Raw genomic sequence first — 19884 nt, forward strand, 5'->3', positions numbered from 1 at the left:
TTATATAGTCTCAGTATTTCACCCAGCTTCCAAGCAGCAGCAATTTTTGCTCCATGCTCTCAGCGTGGAAGTTGGCTTCCTGTGCAGCAAGGACTACCTCCAAGGTGGAGGGAGGAGGAAGAGCTGGGACTGTGAGTGGCTGCACAGAGCTGCCAGCCTCACACAGCACAGCACGTACAGGTGGGGGTACTGACACAACCGGATATTCATTCAGCACGGATGGTTTCCAGAAGGCAGCAAGTTTTAATGGATTCCCAAGTATTAAAAATACTATTATATAGAATCAGTATCCAAGTATTCTCCACTATGAGACACAAAAGCAGAGGTTTTTTCAGTAATTGCATTTTTTGCCTAAGACTGAAGCTAGCAATATTTCACACTGGATATCTACAGATCTGCACTTCCTTGGGTAAAATTTTCCAGAGAGACAAATTTAGCAAGGATAACTCCTCCAGAAGCAGCTTTTATCTAGTCAACAAAATTACATGCAATAAAGCAATCTCAAGGTACTATCAAGAATCATTTCAGTTCACATCTAAAACTTTAAAGTTATAGACTGATTATAAATATGCCTATAACATTTAATACTCTCAGAGTAGCTTTCTGCCTTATTCGCATACCATTACATTTATTATTGTATATTTTAGCTTCTCTTGCTCTGCTTTAACAATGAAAAAACGTATCATTAAAAGCACTAACTGTAAATTTGCAGCTTGTCGTGATTAGAAAAGAATGATTTACTGTAACAGGCTCTACAGGGAGCTTGGATATGAAATTCAAAGTCAGGAAAAAAACCTCTAGCCTTTTAAACAGGTATTTAGGAAAATGAAAGATTCACCCCATGAATTCTACAAATTATGTGACTTTTAACAGCCCTACATAAACAAAATGAAGAAATATTAACAGCTGTTTGCAGAAAAAAATTCACTTAGACTGTTGAGGTTATACAGTTGGTCCTTGTAAGGTGCTACGATGCTTAAAAGGAAAACAGCAGATGTGAAGACATTTTGCTTACAAATGTTGTCCACATCCACTTTTTTTTTTTTTTAAACAAACAGCAGTGTCAAAAGAAAACTTCAGCAATTAGACTTTTAGGAGCTGCTTGACTTTGTTTTTGCAGTCCTATCAAAAGATGTCTAACGTTTGAAATTTGTGCATATTCCACATAGAACTGACAACCACATTGAAATACCACATGTATTTCACTGGTTGCTCTGCAGTCGGTCTGTTAGACAGAAGTAATGCTTGCAAAGAATGTTCAAAGAAGGGCAACAAAGCTGGTGAGGGGTCTGGAGCACAGGCCTTATGAGGAGCAGCTGGAGGAGCTGAGATTGTTCCATCTGGAGAAGAGGAGGCTCAGGGGAGACCTCATTGCACTCTATAACTATCTGGAGGAAGGTTGTAGTGAGCTGGGGGTCGGCCTCTTCTATCATGTAACCGGTGATAGGACTAGACGAAATGACTTCAAGCAGCACCAGGGGAGATTCAAGCTGGACGTTAGGAAATACTACTTCTCTGAAAGAGTGGTCAGGCACTGGAATGGGCTGCCCAGGGAGGTGGTGGAGTCACCGACCCTGGAGGTGTTCAAGGAATGTTTGAATTTTGTGTTGAGGGACATGGTTTAGTGAGAGCTTTTGGTAATGGGTGGATGGTTGGACTGGATGACCTTGAAGGTCTTTTCCAACCTCGGTGATTCTGCAATTCTGTGCAAGGACAGTTTGCAAGTACAACCACTAAAACTGAAACAGTCCACCTTAAAACTTTAAATCTGCAAAGTGCCACATGTACATTTTTCCACACTGCAGAAATGACAACTCGTGTCCAGGCATTGGATGTTTAAAATTATTATATTTAACTTTGACATTAAAAATGACAGTAAGCATTGAAAACAACTAGCGAAGTCCTGCTCATAGCTTGCAGCCTTGTGAAGCTGGTTGGTGCACTCAGAAGAGTAAGATTCAGTAGAAATTGCAGTATTCTATGATTATCAGTCCAAACTTTTGCTTACCACCTCCATCGCAGCTGACCACGAGTCCTCCTCTCCATTTACAAAAACAAATTAAAGTTTATTAAGCCACTATCATATCAAGTAGCAATTGACTACATTATCCTAGCTTATTTTAACGCACCCTATTATTAAATGCACAATAAAGAACCTAAATTAAGAAAGTCTTACTCAATAGATTCTAATGACAAAACCTAAACTGCACCCACTTGCATTCCTTAATTCAAATAATTTTGTATTGTAAGCTGTAAAAAATCTCATCTAACAGTAAAAGTAGCAGTGATTTCTTACCTTCAATCATTACATTAGAATTCAAAGAATACAGTACAAGTTAATTTTTAGCAAATCCAAAGGTTTAAGTGCTAAGGTAATAATAGCCACTTAAAGTTTCACCCTATCTTGTGTTATTCTTAAAAACAACTATTCCACCAAGATTCTCTGCATACAGCTAATTACGTTTCAGTCTCAGATATTTTCACCTTCAAATCATACCTTTCCAAAAATAGAACAGTTCTAACTGTTCTTATCTACTGGTATGGAAATTTGGAAATCTTATCTACTGGTATGGACATTTCCCATCTCTCATCCATCTTTCTCTTGATTTATTCAATCATTTTTGATATGAGGTAACCCCATCTACACAAGTTTTCAAAATGGAGTCGGCTCACAGTGTATTTGCTGTTTTTATTTCACTTCTTTTCCTACATTTCCTTCTCATTCTGTTTTGTCTTTTGACTTATCAGTGGGCTGACAGCATCAAAAAAAACATAGTGCTGCTAAGGAAGAAATCATTTATTTCTTTTTGTGTTTTAGTTATTATTTTTACAGTTAAAACTTTTGTCTTTCCTACAGGTGCATTATGTCAGATTTAGCAGATATTGGAAATAAGCTGCTTGTTTGTTTTGCTTTGGTTTTTTTCCCCCCCACCTCGTTCAAAGTCAGTTTTCATTGGTACGGAAAGCACAGAGCAGGTCTTCATTAGTATATTCTCTGAAATATGAGAAATGATCATTTAGTAATGCTTTTTTTAAAAAGAATTCCTGTTCATCAGGTAACTGATTCAGAAAGGCCATGACAAACTGGAGAAATACTCTAGAAGTAAGGAAGCTCCAGCTAAGAGAAATAAGAATGATAAATGGTCTGGAAAACATTACAAGGCAAGATTAAAGAAGCTGTAATTATTTAATCTGCAAAAGAAAAGGAGATAGTGCGATAATGAAAAGTAGTTGCTGAGAGTATGAGAACGTCATTTTTCATAAGTTCTTGGCAAAGGATTAAAGAAATATTTCACATACATTTACTGTAAGACTTATCAGACACTTGAGAAAAAAGCCTTAATGACAGGAACTGCTGAGTATAGATGAGATCACTTGGGGAAACGGTGTAGATATTCACTGGCAAATTAGACAGGCATTCAGTGTAAGTAATTTGTATGGCTGATCCCATCTTCAACAAAAGGGGTGGAATAGGTAACCTCTCAAGGTCTTTTCTTCTTTAATAGTATCAGAAACAGGTCATCTCTCTTGTTTGTCCAATTCCAAGCAAATCAAGCATTTGACTTCATCACTGTTGCCATACTCACAACACACTACCTGAGGAACAGATGAGCCATTAGTCACTTACTTTATTTCATTGACAGGTACTTTCCTCTGCGCCAGTTGTTCTACCATGCCTTTTTCTTCTGAGGGCAGCAGTACTAACAAAGCTTCACCACCTTCTTTGTACCTGATCCAAAGGGGGGGGAAAAAAAAAAAAAAGGTTTTCAACAACTTATCAGAATTACACTTGCTTCCTTATTAGTAGCCCAAAGATCAGACAATCATCCTCACTCCAAAAAGGGAAAAGCCAAACCAGTTAAATGACTTGTTACTATCTCCATGTGGTTTCAAAATTACACCTTGAGTTCTATATGTCTGGGTCTAAGACACAAATTCAGAGCAGAGGATCTTATTCTTTCCTAGATTAGAAATATTTCTGTGGTAATCAAATGACACTTGATCAAATACAAGATCTAGCTACTAGCATTCATATACCAATAGGAAAATCTTAAGTCTTGGTACCACTGCATTCTCCTTTGCACACCTGCAACTATAAGAATGTAACATTAGAAAAGTATTAAGTGCTTTGAACTCAAACAACTAATTCTATTTGGATATTGAACTAAGACTACTTTTCTAAAAGATCATAGAGGAATCACTGTAATAGAAGCATAGAAACAGACTCATTTATGAGCCACAGCCTCTTACTGCGTAGAACAGCTCTAAACTGACAGAGGTGCTAAGAGGCAAGTCCCTGTGCAGAAGCAGATGATAAGCCTGCAAATGGCTACAGATATCAGTAGTCCATTTATTTGAAACAAATATTTTTCATTTCTTTTTAATATCATCTTTTATTTACTGACTAAACAGAAGGTTGGTGCCTACTCTGTTCATATTTGTCTTGCTGGTAATTTTTTTTATCCAACTCAAACATAACTGGTTTATCTTTTCTGTTTTCTGGATGGGAAGTTAACTTTTTTATCTACCTTTATTCCAAGACTGTCCCCGCACCAATACCTCTCTCTCTTCTATCCCCTATCCATCCAGTTCCATCTTGCCATTACAATAATCTTTGGTTGCTCTTACTCCAAGCCATTTTCCTGTTTGGTCTCAACTCCAATAGCATACCGTTTTCTCCATCAGAAAAACTACAGAATCATAGAATCACCAAGGTTGGGAAAGGCCTCCAAGATCATCTATTCCAACCACACACCTACAACTAATAACCTTCAAGGAAAAGGATATTATACAGAATACACCAACTGTCAGCAGAAGAGTGGGAGATGTTACTAGTTTTGCTTTGAGTCAGAGAGCACAGAGAACAGGACTGTGACAAGGTAGGTCACAAAACTTCCCAAGAAAAATTCCAGTGACAGAGGAAATCACCAGCCCAGTCCTTGTGCACAGAAAAGGGAAAATAAATGCTATGTAAGAAGTGATGGAGTCAGACAGCTTACTGGAGGCCAAAGAGTGAAAAAAACATCCTAACATAAAGCAAACAACAGTCACACCATTAGCTGAAAAATCATTTCAGATGGAATACATGGAGCCCACATTTCTCTAGAAGTATAAACAATTGGCAAAAACAGAACTACAAAACTGTTTGAAAACTATAAACACTATCTGTCACAGTATAGTAAGCAATGCAAGCAGCAAGAAAATCTGCAGTTAAAACAGTCTGACAGCTTTTATTACAGCTATGCTTTCATTTGACGAATTTGAAACATCACAACAAGATGTTCTCGGGTGACTTTTATTTCTTTCTTTTCCTTCAACGCTACTATACACAATGGGTTTGGAAACCGAAGATGATTTTAAATAAATATCCTGCCTTTAAAAAATTTTATAAAGATTTTTCATCATGAAAATTTAACCCCTGCATTATAGATTTTGGTATTTGATATGGAAATCAAACTGACACAAGATAAGGCCACATGCTGACACAGTAAAAATTCATGGGGCTTTTTTTGTTTCTTTTGATTGGTAAGAATACCAAAGGATACCAAGAATAACAAAATAAACACTAAGACATTTGGACTTTGTCACCAAAATAACACTTTTTTGGTGTCAAGGATAAGGTAGAGATACTGTATAATATGTATACATTCTTAAATGATTTTAACTCTTTGAATAGACTTAAAAAAATTAATGTAGAATTATCTGCTTGCAGTCTTTTCCAAAAAAAAGTTCAAAGCAACAAGTACATTTGGTTTAAGGAAAACTACTGGCTTTACATTTCTACTCTTTGAAAGGGTAGATAACAGCAGGATAAGGGGAAATGCTTTTAAGTTGAAGGAGGGAAGATTTAGGTTGGATGTCTGGGGGAAGTTCTTTATTGTGACAGTGGTGAGGTGCTGGCACAGGCTGCCCAGAGAGGTTGTGGATGCCCCATCCCTGTAGATGTTCAAGGCCAGGTTGGATGGGGCCCTGGCAGCCTGATTAACTGTGGAGGTTGGTGGCCCTGCTGCGGCAGCAAGACTGGACATTCCTGATCCTTGAGGTCCCTTCCAACCCAGGCCATTCTGTGATTCACCAATAACATAGCTAACCATAACCTACTACTGACAAAGCTTCCCGTGAACTCTTGGGTCCTTTATACAATAAGTAATTAGGGCTGGGAATGACTTGCGTGTCTAGATCAAGTCCACTTTGTAAGATAGCTCCATTTATTTTAACCCAACCAAATTCCAGACAATATTTCAACAGTCCAGGCACAAATCAGATGCTGCCTCTGTCTAAACAAGCAACAGATTCCTGGAAAGCTACTGAACCTCAGAATACTTTGCATTTTATAGTAGAAGTTGATAATCACAATTCCAAGCCAGCTAATTATTCATCACAAAGAACTTTAGGCACTGTTAAAAATATAAGAAAAATAGTTGCTTTTATTTACCCAAAGCTTGTATTAGATAGAAAGACAGCCATGATATCACTACCAATAATAATGTCATCAATTCAGAATACAGAGCAATACACACCCTTTTTCTAGTTCCATCAAAATAGATGCTATGACAAGAAAGGAATCACAAAAGATCTATGAGAATGACCAGACATCTGGAAAGAATACCTGTCTAATCTCTTGATAAACGAAGAACACTTTCATCAAGGCAACAAGAAGTCTCAATGTTACCATATGCAGACACCTAGGTAGGACAGTCTTTGTAGAATACTTAAAATATAGCGAATGGAAAGAAGTGGTTTGTACAGTTCCTTGTTTCCAGCATTTCCTACCTTTGAGCGCCTGACTTAGCATTCTTCTATTTCTGCTTAAATATATTTCTTACATTCAGCATGCAACACACTATCCAACACCAGTGCCATATAAATCATGTAAGAAATTCCCGTCACAGGACAATGAAAGCAGATACCCTCTCTGAAAGCCACCGACCCAAACTCTAGAAGGATACATACCAGGAAATGATCTATCTCGATTTTTCTTTTATACCTTTTCTTCAGTATCCCTGAGGTCATTCTCAAAACATCAAGCAGGATCACAAGAACTTTCAAGCTGACCCCTGAATGGTGTGAATTAAGGACCTTGTGTTGTTAGCGCTAAAAATTTTATATGCTGCGTCAGTTATCCTTTTAGGAAGCACAAGCTCAGGAGATGTAACTCTTAAGGTACATTTACATAATTCAGAAAAAGAAAACATACATTTAATCTGAATCTATGGACAATGGTAATTTCAATGTTTAACACTAAGTTCTGTATAGCCTTTATATAGAGAAAATTGTTTCTTTACTTTGCTGTAGTATCATCACATGAAAAGAGGATAAGAATAGAGGTTTCCAAACCTATACTATTTCATCTTTTGACAACTACTGAGAAAAAGAACCAAAAAAAAAAGGAAAATTAAAATATTCTTCAAAGATGACTTCAAAGATTTAGAGAGACTTAAAGACTTGCAGTAACTATCACTGCGGTGTAATCCTTACCTGTTTTGGGAATATCCACTCTCAAATGCCAATATTTCAAATACACTTAAGGAATAGTCTTTGCCCATTATATTGGGAGTGCAATTTAATAAACTAAAACAGATGGTCTAATATTAATGCTGATCTTTAGAGTCAAACATGAAAATGGAATAATTACAGAATTGAGTAAGCTGAAAAACAAGCAATCTTATGTACAATCTAGAAAGGTTTGTATCAGTTTTGTCTCACATAGGTGTTGAGTTACCAAAAAAAAAAAAAAAAAAAAAATGCAGGCCTATCAAAAGAAGTCTTCCTTGGGCAGAGTTATCTCGTTCCTGGAAAAGAACAACTTGTTAATGTACTAATGAGAAAATTATGATCCTAAAGATAATCACCGAATGAGAGGATGCATCGAAAAGCTATCTTTGAGATACAGCTGACAAAGCAGCAAAGAGCTGGCCTCAGCTACAGCAACTCTTCAGCACAAGGATTACTTCTATAGAGTAGAACATAACTAGAATTTATCCCCATCCTGCTGACTGCAGTCTTCATGATATCACAAAAACCAAACAACTGTCTTAAAAGATGAATTCATTTGACGATTTATTATTTGCTAAGTACACCCCTAAACTGTACTGGAAAAAAATAAGTTTACCCCAAAGTAAACCAATTTTCCCAGCTGTTTACTAATTGACAATATTAGTCATCATATTTTCAAGTGATCAACCAAACAATTCACGGATTAATCTCTGCACTGTGATTTTAACAGTCCCTTAGTATACCACACACCATTCAAGTTCTATAAAAAAATTGCATCTCTCTTGCAAAAAAACTTTGAAAAAAATATTCACGTACTTCTAGTTCATCTCTCTATTTATTCATTAGAGCCTGCTGACTGTGAATACTTATTAAAAGACAAGTAACTTCTTTGCAACTCTATCTTGACTTAAAAGCATGGAAGTAGAGACAAATCATCACTAGCACTATAAAGCAGAGGGTAGGACTAATATACTGAATGCAGGTTAGAAGACAGTTTAAGACTAGCAACAACTGATTGCCAATTTGCCCTCCCCAAAAAGTGTTTTTCCTCATTCTCTTGTCAATGAGTGGTTACCATGCTATTGCTTCTGTCATAGTTAATGCTAACTGATAGCTCAAAATGATCTTTAGCAAAAGTTTAAGGTAGTTTATCCATCATGACACAATCTTTCCTCTTGATTTTATTTGCTTACAGAATGAAACAGTATTTCTTCCACAATTCTTTCTGTTTCTTTGCTAGAGAAATGGTGCTCTTGGTAATTTTTAATTATTTCCCTACTTATAATTAGCCAATATTGCATAGTCCTAAATAATGGATCTTATTTCCTTCTCAACCAACCTTCAGATGAAGGCACAACTACATGCCTGCAAGGAGGTACATTCTCATAAAATTTTTGAAGAGAAAGAAAACCAGAAAAACAAGTTTAGCAATTAAAACTTTGCTGCATACTATCTCATAAGGATCCAAGTGAAGCATAACTACAGTTTTACAATAACAATATATGATCCATACTTAAGAAACTAAATTATTGCATACAAAGTAGTTTTCAGTAACATTTCCATTGTACCACTTTGCCATCTCAGGGAGAAAACTAATGTGTATGGTTTGAAATCCAAAGAAGTTTGTAAATAGGTTCTGAGCCTGTGGTTAGGTACTCAGAAAAAAGCTTAACATTCGAATCAAATTAACAAACTGCAATTCTAAATTTGACTGATGTCAGAAAGATTCTCTGGCTGGGCTTTATAACCAGGCAGTATCTTATTAGTACTTATACAAGACTTAACTGCCTGGTATTCGTTTGACGATTGAAATCTAAATCTGCAAAGACATTAAGTAAATTTATGAGTTTAATCTTACTTATTAAATAATTTAGCTCTGAGAATATATATATGTATTTTTTTTTCAAACTCAAACAAAACCCAAGAACAGTAACAGTAAAATTCATGGCAGCGAGGAGACTAGCACCCTTACTGATCTGGAGAAAATCACCATGCCTACTCCTAATCTGCATTTTCAGTAGGTTAGCCAAAAACATAACAATCATACTTCACATAATAAGGACTACAAAAAAGTGAAATGAGTCAAGTTCTACTATTTCTACCACATAATTTGTTCTTAAATTATTCCCAGTTCCTTGATAAAATAGCTGCAGCAGTGAAGGGAAAAGCATTTCACTAACATACGTGTTCATCTGCATTGCACTCTTTTTATGTAAAGCAACAATATAAGACATCTAGCAAAAAATACAAAAAATGTCAAAACAGTTTTATTCTGAGAAGGCCCATTTCAATCTGATATTCATACGAATAAAATTGCTAACCCACATGCTACTCTTCAACAAAGAGGAATTAATATCCATATTTATCCCCCAAGGCCTTCCACAGAAACACAGTAATTCATAGCTTTGTTTTAAAATTCAACTATTAAATCTGATTATATAAGTGCCATTTTAAAACATTTCTAAAACAAAATTACAGCTTTAGGTCTCTCATATTATGCTCAGTTCAGGTAAAACTTTTTATGCTACCTTCTGGGCCTTCTTTCACAAAGAGGATTGGTGAAATCTTGAAGCTTCAGAACAAAAAAAAAAATTATTCTCCAAGCCCAAGAGCAAGAAGAGTTTTATCAGCTGTTCATCATATCTTTTATACAATGAGTTTCTTCCCTATTGTGGTAATGTTATTCAATTTTTTTCAAGAGAGAAAAGAGCACTGTAAACAAATACACTAATATCAGAATTTCTGTCCTATCTGCATGATCAAGAGTCTCTTTTCAGAATAAGTATTTTTCTTTAAAAAGAGCATTAATGAGAGAACTCTGAGTACTCCTAAAACTGGGCTCTGCCACCTACAGGGTCTTACCAACACAGCCCATCAAGAAAAATCACAGCTGACCAGGAAGTCTGCCTGCTCCATACAGCTGAGTAAACAGCAGTGTAGGACTGTTTTCTGAGTAAACAGCAGATTAGACTGCATCCCCCAATGGTTTCTGGCTTCAGAGAGAAGAGCTCTTTTCCATGGGTTGCAAAAAAAAAAAAAAAAAAAAAAAATCACACAACAACAAAAAGTGAACTGGTTTCACTCTTTCTCCTCGCTTTAGCTCTCTTCTAATGCTTTGGTCACTCCTATTTCTCTGTTGCACAGGCTTGAGCCCAGCTACAAAAAACTGTTGGTAAATACAGCTCTGAAGTTAGAGATTGCCTAGGGATTTGTTCATCTGTTGTTTGTTTTGTTGTTTGTTTTTTTTTCTCTGATCATTTCATATCCTTTTCCTTTTCTTGCTTGGACAGTAACCTATTTATATGTAGGTCACTCTGAAAGATATGTCTCCTATTTATTTCCATGGAAACTACAACAGGAACAAAGAGAACAATAATACTATTTGAGAGAGTCAATTCTCAGCTACAAAACACTATTTTTCAACACAGTCACCATCACCAGCTGTGCATTTTCACCAGTGATAAATAAGAGCCTGCATGCTGCACTCATCAAAATCTGCACCAGCAGAGGTGAGCACACTGCCACTGTCACCACTGCTGAAATACACCCCTTACTGCCACACTGTGCTCACAACCTCTATTCAGTCTCCATAAACAGTAAGTAAGCATTGATGAATGTCAATGGGTACCATTTTTCACACAGAGTAATTCAATTCCACGCCTTTGCTTCATAAGCACTTCCATGTCAGACACCATTTTGTCAGTCTGTCCCTCTGCCACAGCAACAAAATGCAATGGATTGTTGGGAAGGTTCAACCTCTACTGCCATACCAGCAGCATCCACTTCAGATATCATTAGTCAATACAGTAAAGTTGGAGGAATCACCTTCAGAGCAGTCCTCGTATCTAGTAACAAGTTCTGAGAACCATGCAGCTAGGTTTTATTTGTGTCACAGAGCCATATTCCCCTCCATTTAGCCATACTGTGTAGTTGTCACTCTTTTCAAGACAGTCAGAAAAAACAATAGACAAGAAAAGGCAGTAGCTCACCAGCTGTACTCTGCTGGTGTTATCATAAACTGAATTAATAGCAGGGTTTGGTTTGGAAGGGACTTTTAAGATCATCTTGTTTCAAAACCCCTCCTCCCATATACAGGGACACCTCCCTCTAGACCAGCTTTCTCACAGCCCCATCCAGCCCAGCCTTGAATGCTTCCAGGGAGGGGGCATCCACAACCTCACTGGACAACCTGTTGCAGTGTCTCACCATCCTCACAGTAAAGCATCTCATCCTATTATCTAGTCTAAATCTACCCTCTTCCAGTTTAAAACCATTTTCCTTGTCATGTCACGGCCCACCCTTATAAAAAGGCCCTCCCCAGCTATCCTGCAGGCCCCCTTCCGGTACTGGAAGGCCACCATAAGGTCTCCTCAGATCCTTCTCTTCTCCAGACTGAAGAGCCCACAGCTCTCTCAGCCTGTCCCCGTAAAGGAGGTACTCCAGCCCTCTGATCATCCTCATGGCCCTCTTCTGGACCCACTCCTACAGCTCCGTGTCCTTCTCGTGTTGGGGGCTCCAGAACTGGACACAATACTCCAGGTGGGATCTCACAAGAGCAGAGCAGAGGGGCAGAATCACCTCCCTCAGCCTGCTGGTCACACTTCTCTCCATGCAACCCAGGACACAGTTGGCCTTCAGGGCTGCAAGCTCACATTGACAGCTCATGTTGAGTATTTCATTAACTGACATCCCCAAATTCTTCTCCTCAGGGCTGCTCTCAAGCCATTCTCCACCCAGTCTGTATCTTTTCTTGGGATTGTCTCGACTCAGGGGCAGGACCTTGCCCTTGTCAAACATGAGGCTGGCATGCATTCTTGAGTATACACACAGCATGAGAGAGGCTACTGCTCTAAGTCATCACTCATACTACTTGTCTTTGATCATAATTTCAGTTAGCACACAGCAGTAGGTAATAGAGTATCTCACTTTGGGAAGTGAGACTTTTTACCTTCCAATTTTCAAAATATGGCAAACAGCATATGTATGGCTAGACAAAATATATCTGCCCATTTGCATCCACATATTACATCTTAACAAGAACAAAAAACATTAACAACCCCACAGTGACTTTCCTAAATCAATTCAAGCACCTAACAAACCTATCCCCTTACCTGAGTTAAATAACGTAACTGTGAGAAATCAGAGCCTGGGTCAGATCGTATAAAGCTCTGGATATAGCAGAGAGAAAAAATGTAAAGCCAAAGATTTATTCTGTTTTAAATTCAAGCATTCATGTCATTATAAAAAAGATTCCCAACAGAAAGAATCATTAAACTCAAGAAACAGATTCTATAGTCTCCTCTGAAAGAAAGAAATAGAGGGGAGAACGCAATACTAGGAAAGAAGGTAACTTGATTATTGAGACATGCCAGGATGAATACAGCCAAAATACAAGATATTTACGCATGAATGGAAAGACAGAATAGACATTTCAACATCTTTTCAACTCATCAGTGTAATCATGACTGAAAGAAAAACTTCCCTGCATATGCTACTTTCATGCTATCGGACTTATATACAGTTATATTTAGAAAAACAATTTGGGGGAAAAAAAATGGTTATCAGTGTGCTTCATATACTATTATCTTCTGCTGTCCCCTAGTGGCACTGCAACTCATTTCACAAAAGTGATCAAAGAATATTTTCAACTCTGGGCTTCACAGACTACAGGAAAGGCAGCCATCAGTTGCAGTTAAGAATCAAAACAGTTTTGCAGATAATCGCTACAAATATCTCTTATTTATTAAGAATTTTTGAAACTTAAAACCCACAGGAAAATACTTTGATGTGATATTTTAAATAATAGACTTTACTAAGAGACCGTATGACAAAAATCAACCAAAAAATATTTTTGGGCATGGCTGCAATATTGTCAGCCATTCAGAAACTCTATAACTGAACTAGTTAAGACTTTACAAAAATACTTTAAGATGCAGCTGGAAGAAATAGCTTCAATTATTCCAATAGCAGCATACTTTTCAAGTTAAAAGGAATCAAAATCTAGATAAGCCAATTCTACTATGAACTAAAAGCATTACTGGCCAATATTCAGAATTTCTTGATCTTACTGTACCATAAATCAAAAAAACTAAAGCCACAATTTAAGCTCTTTGGTAGAACGCAATGCAAGTGAAATGCTACCTACAGAACATGGTGGTCTTTTCCATTAAAAAAAAAAAAAAAAAATCAATCTTTATCTTTCATTTTAGATATTGCTTAGTAATATTGCCAAAAAACAGATGTGGGAACACATCCACAAGTGTTAGTTAGTCAAACATTTTTCAACCCCCCTCCGAAAATAATTTCTTTCTTGACTTTCGTATTTACTTTTGTATTATAAAATAATTTGATTTCAGAAGTAAACAGTATTTGGCACCCCAATATTAATTACAGCTTCACACTCTCTCCTAATTAGCTGAGATATTTAATTAAGCTTTCATTCCATGCAATTATACACTCTTGTAACCCATGAAAATTTGTAATTAAATCTAACTTCATTAATGAGGACAACTAAACTTCAGTTCACTTTTATCACATTTCTAGAAGAAAGAAAAAAAAAAAAGAGCTTCTCTCATCCTAACTGCAGCTACTGAAAACAAGTGAAGTTTCCTACTCAGTATTCAGAGTTTACAAAGAAAACATTCTCAACTACCTATGTTCAAAATTGCACTATTTACTTAGTGCACAGTATTTACCTAAAGCTAGTAGACATCTTCCATCCTCAATAGTTTACTTCAGATTCATCCAGTGATCTTTACATCATGTTTCCTTTACTTCACGGAAAGAAAGCCTAACATTTGTCCAAAATGAAAACCCAGTGTAGGGCAGAACCTTATCTGATCTTTGCACAAGATTGTAAGACAGAAAATACCTGTAAAACTTTCCCTACAGAAGGAATTTGCTTTCAGTATTAGACTCAATTCTGCCAGTTCAAATCATAAAATCATAGAATGGCCTGGGTTGAAAAGTACCACAATGATCACCTAGTTTCCACCCCCCTGCCACAGGCAGGGTCACTAAGCACTAGACCAGGCTGCCCTGAGCCAAATAATTTGCCCAGATGTACACACACTTTAGGTAAGGTCTGGCTATCCTTAGAGCTGCAAGAGTAAGGACCAGTCAGTGGTACTTCACTGAAAGCTTTGAGAAAAATGGGTGGTGGTAGTCTTTACATAGTAGTTCCTGCCTTCTAGAACTACTGATACTCTTAAAATCTTCCAATTAAACAGCGCCAAATGCACTGCTTTCCTTTCCACCCTGACATTATACCATAGACAGAATTACAAGCTTTCATAGGAAGCCATACAGAATATAAATAAAACAAACAAAAAATACCATTTCACAGACCTTTAAGTGTACAGCTTTTTTCACTAAGTTGGGACCCATGGAATTAGCTATATTTTTTATCAAATTACACCTAACAGTCACTGATTCTGCTCATAGATAACATGTGTCCAAGAGCATTTAAAAATTCATTGCTCCCTTCTACAACAAAAACTAGACTGGGAAATACAGTGCACAGGAAAGAGTAGGGCAGAAAAGATACCAAGCAGATTAAAAAGTATTGGTTAAAAATTCCAGATTCTGGAATTTTCTGGAAGTACAAAATTTAATGCAATCTGATCCAGAAACAGATTTGTTAGTGCTCACTACTAAATCCTACTCTAGGAAACAGTTCTGTCACTATGTTTGACTTCCACTTGCATTGCAACACGGATGATAAAAGCCTATTACAAACAAGTTCAGTTACGTACAAGACATAAAGCCAGGTCTCACACATCATCCTTCAGATAACTGAGTAAATTTTTTCATCTACCAAATTATGCAGTAATAACTTCACTTTCTTTTAAAAACCCGCTTCAGAGACCGAGGACGAGGTTCTCATAGGCATTTCTAAGTAACTCCCTTCCTTCAGAAGGACTCAACCACAAATATTTTAACTAAGACTAGCCCTACAAATAGAATTCTATTAGTGACTTATAAAATTGAAAATTTAACCCACAGATAACACTGTTCAATTCCTTCCTCCTCAAATCTAAATAAGAAAAAAATACCTCCATTCTTTTGAAAAGTCTGCAATGACAAAAAGCACACACACTTTTAAATTGTATTTATCTATAAGCTGCATTGGCAAAACAAGCATTTCCACTCACAAATTTGCTCAGCTCAGCTAGTGAGGTAATCCTGCCAAGTACAAAAGACACTTACTTCTTCACTCTTAATCTTCCCTGATCAGATTACACAACTAGACATGGTCTTTCTTTTTGCTGTAAGGAGTCTCTCACTAACAAAAGAGTAGATTAGACCATTATTTCTAGATAATCAAAAGTGTCTTTTAGTGACGACAGCCCTTCTTTTTATTCCAATTTTTGTCCTGATTTTTTCAAGCAAGTGTGCAGCCAGCCAATTATCTGTCCTGATAGCTATCTAATTTTAAACATTAAAATATTAATGAGAAATGAATATGAACCTGGCTGTTCTTCCCACTCGATGGATGTATGTGTTTGCATCTTCTGGACAATCAAACTGAATGACCCAGTTCACTGCTGGAAAATCTGCAAAGAAAAGAAGATGCCAAAATTTAAGCTCACTTGACTCAAAACCCTCCTAATCAAGGGCAACACAATATTTTGGAGCATTAATTTCTGTAGGAACCATCATTTAAACCAATTTATAGACACTGAGTGCAACCTCTAAAATAAAAATAAAATTAATTGCATGTATTAGCATTATCATAAACAGTCATCCTCTTCATCAAAGAAAGCTAAAATTAATGGTGTCTTCATTTTCCAAATTATGACAGTGCACTGAATGGAACATAATTTCACACTTGACAAGAGCAGACAAGCTTTGTGTCACATAGATGATAAAACACCACATTAATAAATAACAAGATCCAACCCACTTCTCACCTACACTCTTTGGGGTTGAAGTTAGCTGTGGTGACACAGCACTACTTCAGCCATCCACATACAGAAATAACACACGCTCTCAGCAAAACTGAGGGGGAGACCAACCCTGCCAAAGGAGTCACCTCTCTATGTGAATTATAATATATATGAGCATCTTCCAACTGCTGCACTTCATCCAGAAGCAGCATGCTTTGTAATGCAGTAAATATTACTCCCTGACCAAGTCTGCAGTTATGCCATAGGACAGTTATACATACTCTCAAAACCTAACCTACCATACACTAGCTCCTCACTAGTCAGATGTCAGCAGTGCAGAAGGTATGATAAGCCAAATGGCTTCTGTTTTCTATTTTCTGAGTACCTTCCTCTCATAACATACTGACAAAATCTTGGATTTTGGACAATGAGTTTCCTATTTGAAAGAAGAAATAGTAAACTCCTAAAAAGGTTCTCATGTCATACACAAAATGAGCCAAATACAAAAAAATAAAGTCCAAATATCTATAAAATATATAAAGAAAGAAATCATAATTAAGCAAATAATGATGAAAGAAAAGAAACTCAAGCTAAAACAGGCCTATAAAATATTCCTGCCCAGCATCTATTATTCTGCCTCTTTAAGGAAACAGCACTATAGTGCTACTCATAGAATGACAAGGTTGAAAAGGACCTACAAGATCATCTTGTCCAACTGTCCTCCCACTACCACTGCTACCACAAGCACTAAACCGTATCTCACAGCTCCTCATCCAGACACCTCCTGAACACTGCCAGGGACGGCGACTCCACCACCTCCCTGGGCAGCCATTCCAGTGCCTGACCACTCTCTGAGAGGAAGAAGTTCTTCCTTATGTCTAACCTAAATCTCCTCTGGTACAACTTGTGGCCATCTCCTCGGGTCCTGTTTGTTGCCTGGGAGAAGAGGCCAAACCCCTCCTCACCACAACCTCCCTTCAGGAAGTTGTAGAGTGCAATAAGGTCTCCCTGAGCCTCCTCTTCTCCAGAGTAAACAATCCCAGCTCCCCAGCCTCTCCTCATAAGACTTGTGCTCCAGACCCCTCACCAGTATTTCTTCAAGTTTCCTTCTCCACATACTGGTAGGTTAGTAATTTTCCATATCCTATGGAATAACCCACTGGATGCAGGTATATCAAAAATATTTAAAGCTGCTGAAACCTTCCTTAAGGCATGCTTAAGCCAATACATCTCTATTTCCATCTTCTCTCGTTCTGGATATTTGTCACACAACATGGCCGGAAAAACCAGATTGCCTTCCAGCTGGGAAAACCACATTGTCCACAGACTGGAGAAAAAAAAAAAATAGCTTTTACTATTTTATTAATAAACATCATAATAAGACTAGTGGCAATTTAGGTCTTTCCGGGACAAAAACTAAGAGCAAATGAAGCTGGCATCTCCAGCAAAGAAACAGCAGAATTCTTTAAGAAGCATATGTTTTGACTCCCAAGCAAACTACAAGTTCATTTCTTACAAATCAGGTGGTCAAAGCATACTGTCACTGACAGAGTTTTAATGGCATAAAATCATAACTTTGTGAATAATGACTACTTCTGTGGGTACATACCCAGGCCACGTGCTGCAATATCTGTAGCAAAAAGTACTGCCGCCTTCTTCCGAACAAAACATGTGTAGACTTCCATCCTCTTCATCTGTTGCTGTTTGCCATGCAGTGCCAGTACAGGAAGACCAGGTTGGAGCTTACAAAACACTCTGAATAGATACTGGACCTATCCAACAAATTAGGGGGGAAGAAAAAAAACAAAAAACAGATTTAACGTCACACAGTAAAAACAATATCCAGTACATCACAATAAACTTAGCACTTTGAATAAAAAACACTTTCCTCCACATAAGAGATAAGACACACAATTCTGAAACGATGCTATGCACTCAGGTACAATAACAGGAAACAAACTGTGGTAAAGCTCTGGTGTTCCTACTGATGGCATTTCCCAATAGAAACGGAAACATGTAGCAGCAAGAATGATGTAGGACACAAATAGTGATGTCATATGCAAGGGACCAAAGTATCAAAAAATCCATCTGAAGAGCTGCTTTTAGACATTGCTGAAAGAATACAGTATCTGCTGCTTGCGCTTAAGACAGCTTCAACGGCTTCTCCTAGGCAGTGTTTACTGTTATATACAGCATTACTTTATAGTAAACATACCTAATAATTTTAAAGATAGTTACAGAAACTGTTCAGCAACAACTGCAACACAGAGAACTTCTGTACAAGTAAGCCTGCAACTTCACTGCACTCAGTAGCCAACCACAGTACCAAAAATACTATAACCTCTCACACTGGATAAACAGTGATGAATATTTACTTCACAATTATATTTGGAAAATACACAGTAAAGTATTAGATAAACACAGAAGTTATATGAAAACCTGTGCCATACAACCACATACTAATAATTTCAATAGAATGGTCCCAAGACAGTGCTATAAGCAGACATCTGAAGGATTATTTCCTAGATAACCAGAATAAAAACACTGAGCACAAGTCTAACGAAGAGTAGCTGAGAGAACTGTTTGTTCAGTCTGGAGAAGAGGAGGCTCAGAGGAGACCTTATCACTCTCTACAAGTGCCTGAAAGGAGGTTGTGATGAGGTGGGTGTCAACCTCTTCTCCAGCATAACTAGCGACAGAATGAGAGAGAATGGCCTCAAGTTGCACTAGGGAAGGTTCAGGTTGGATGTTAGGAAGAATTTCTTCTGTGAAAGACTGGTCAAGTACTGCAATGGGCTGCCCATGGAAGTGGAGGCGTCACCATCCCTGGAGACGATGATAGATAGATGTTGTACTGAGGGACACAGTTCAGTGGAGAAATGGTGATGGTGGGTGGTTGGCTGATCCCAGAGGTCTTTTCCAACCTTGATGATTCTATGATTCTTTCCCATACTATTTCACAATTAAACTTTCTTATATAACAACCTTTAAAATCTTTGAAAGAAAGCAGCTGCAAACTATTCAACTCGGTAACCCAGAATGCTACAGAGAAAATGAAAAATACAGTGAAATAAAATAGTCATACCTCTTTACAGCTTGCAAAAAACACAATGCTCTTCTTTTTCAAGTGACTTCTCAGGAAAGAGTATAACACATTTATTTTGTGTTGAAGCTCACAAACAATATAGTTCTGATCCAAAGTTGCTGGGGTACTTAAAAAATAAGAGAAGAAAAAAAATTAGGTACCACAGTAATCGTAACATTAAAGCAAAGAAGAAAAAAAAAAAAAAGAGAGGAAAATACAGGTATATATAATCTACAGAGCTGCCTGTCTTTTCTTTACTTTTAAATCAGGCGTCTGACCAGCACCCACAAAAAGGAAAAAAAGAAAGTCAGGCTGGCAAGTTGTCCTGCTTTGAGAAACAAGTCTTTGGCAGACCAACTAGAAAGCTGCTATCAAAAGAATTGAACTCCTGAGAAAATGTCAGGGGAGAGAAGA

General features: G+C 37.4%; 1 protein-coding gene across 1 annotated transcript in view; it reads right to left on the reverse strand.

The window, feature by feature from the left end:
* The window catches only part of DDX10 (DEAD-box helicase 10), a 166331-nt gene that overhangs the window by 134477 nt on the left and 11970 nt on the right, over nucleotides 1-19884 (reverse strand). The window contains exons 7-10 of the mRNA XM_085216244.1: nucleotides 19471-19597; nucleotides 17995-18157; nucleotides 15968-16052; nucleotides 3629-3730 (exon numbers count right to left, since the gene is read on the reverse strand). Of these exons, the coding sequence (XP_085072370.1) occupies nucleotides 3629-3730; nucleotides 15968-16052; nucleotides 17995-18157; nucleotides 19471-19597 (477 nt within the window). The remainder of the gene's footprint in view (nucleotides 1-3628; nucleotides 3731-15967; nucleotides 16053-17994; nucleotides 18158-19470; nucleotides 19598-19884) is intronic.

Source organism: Meleagris gallopavo, chromosome 1 (genome assembly GCF_905368555.1).
Source record: "Meleagris gallopavo chromosome 1, MGAL_WU_HG_1.1, whole genome shotgun sequence".
Lineage (NCBI taxonomy): Eukaryota > Metazoa > Chordata > Aves > Galliformes > Phasianidae > Meleagris > Meleagris gallopavo.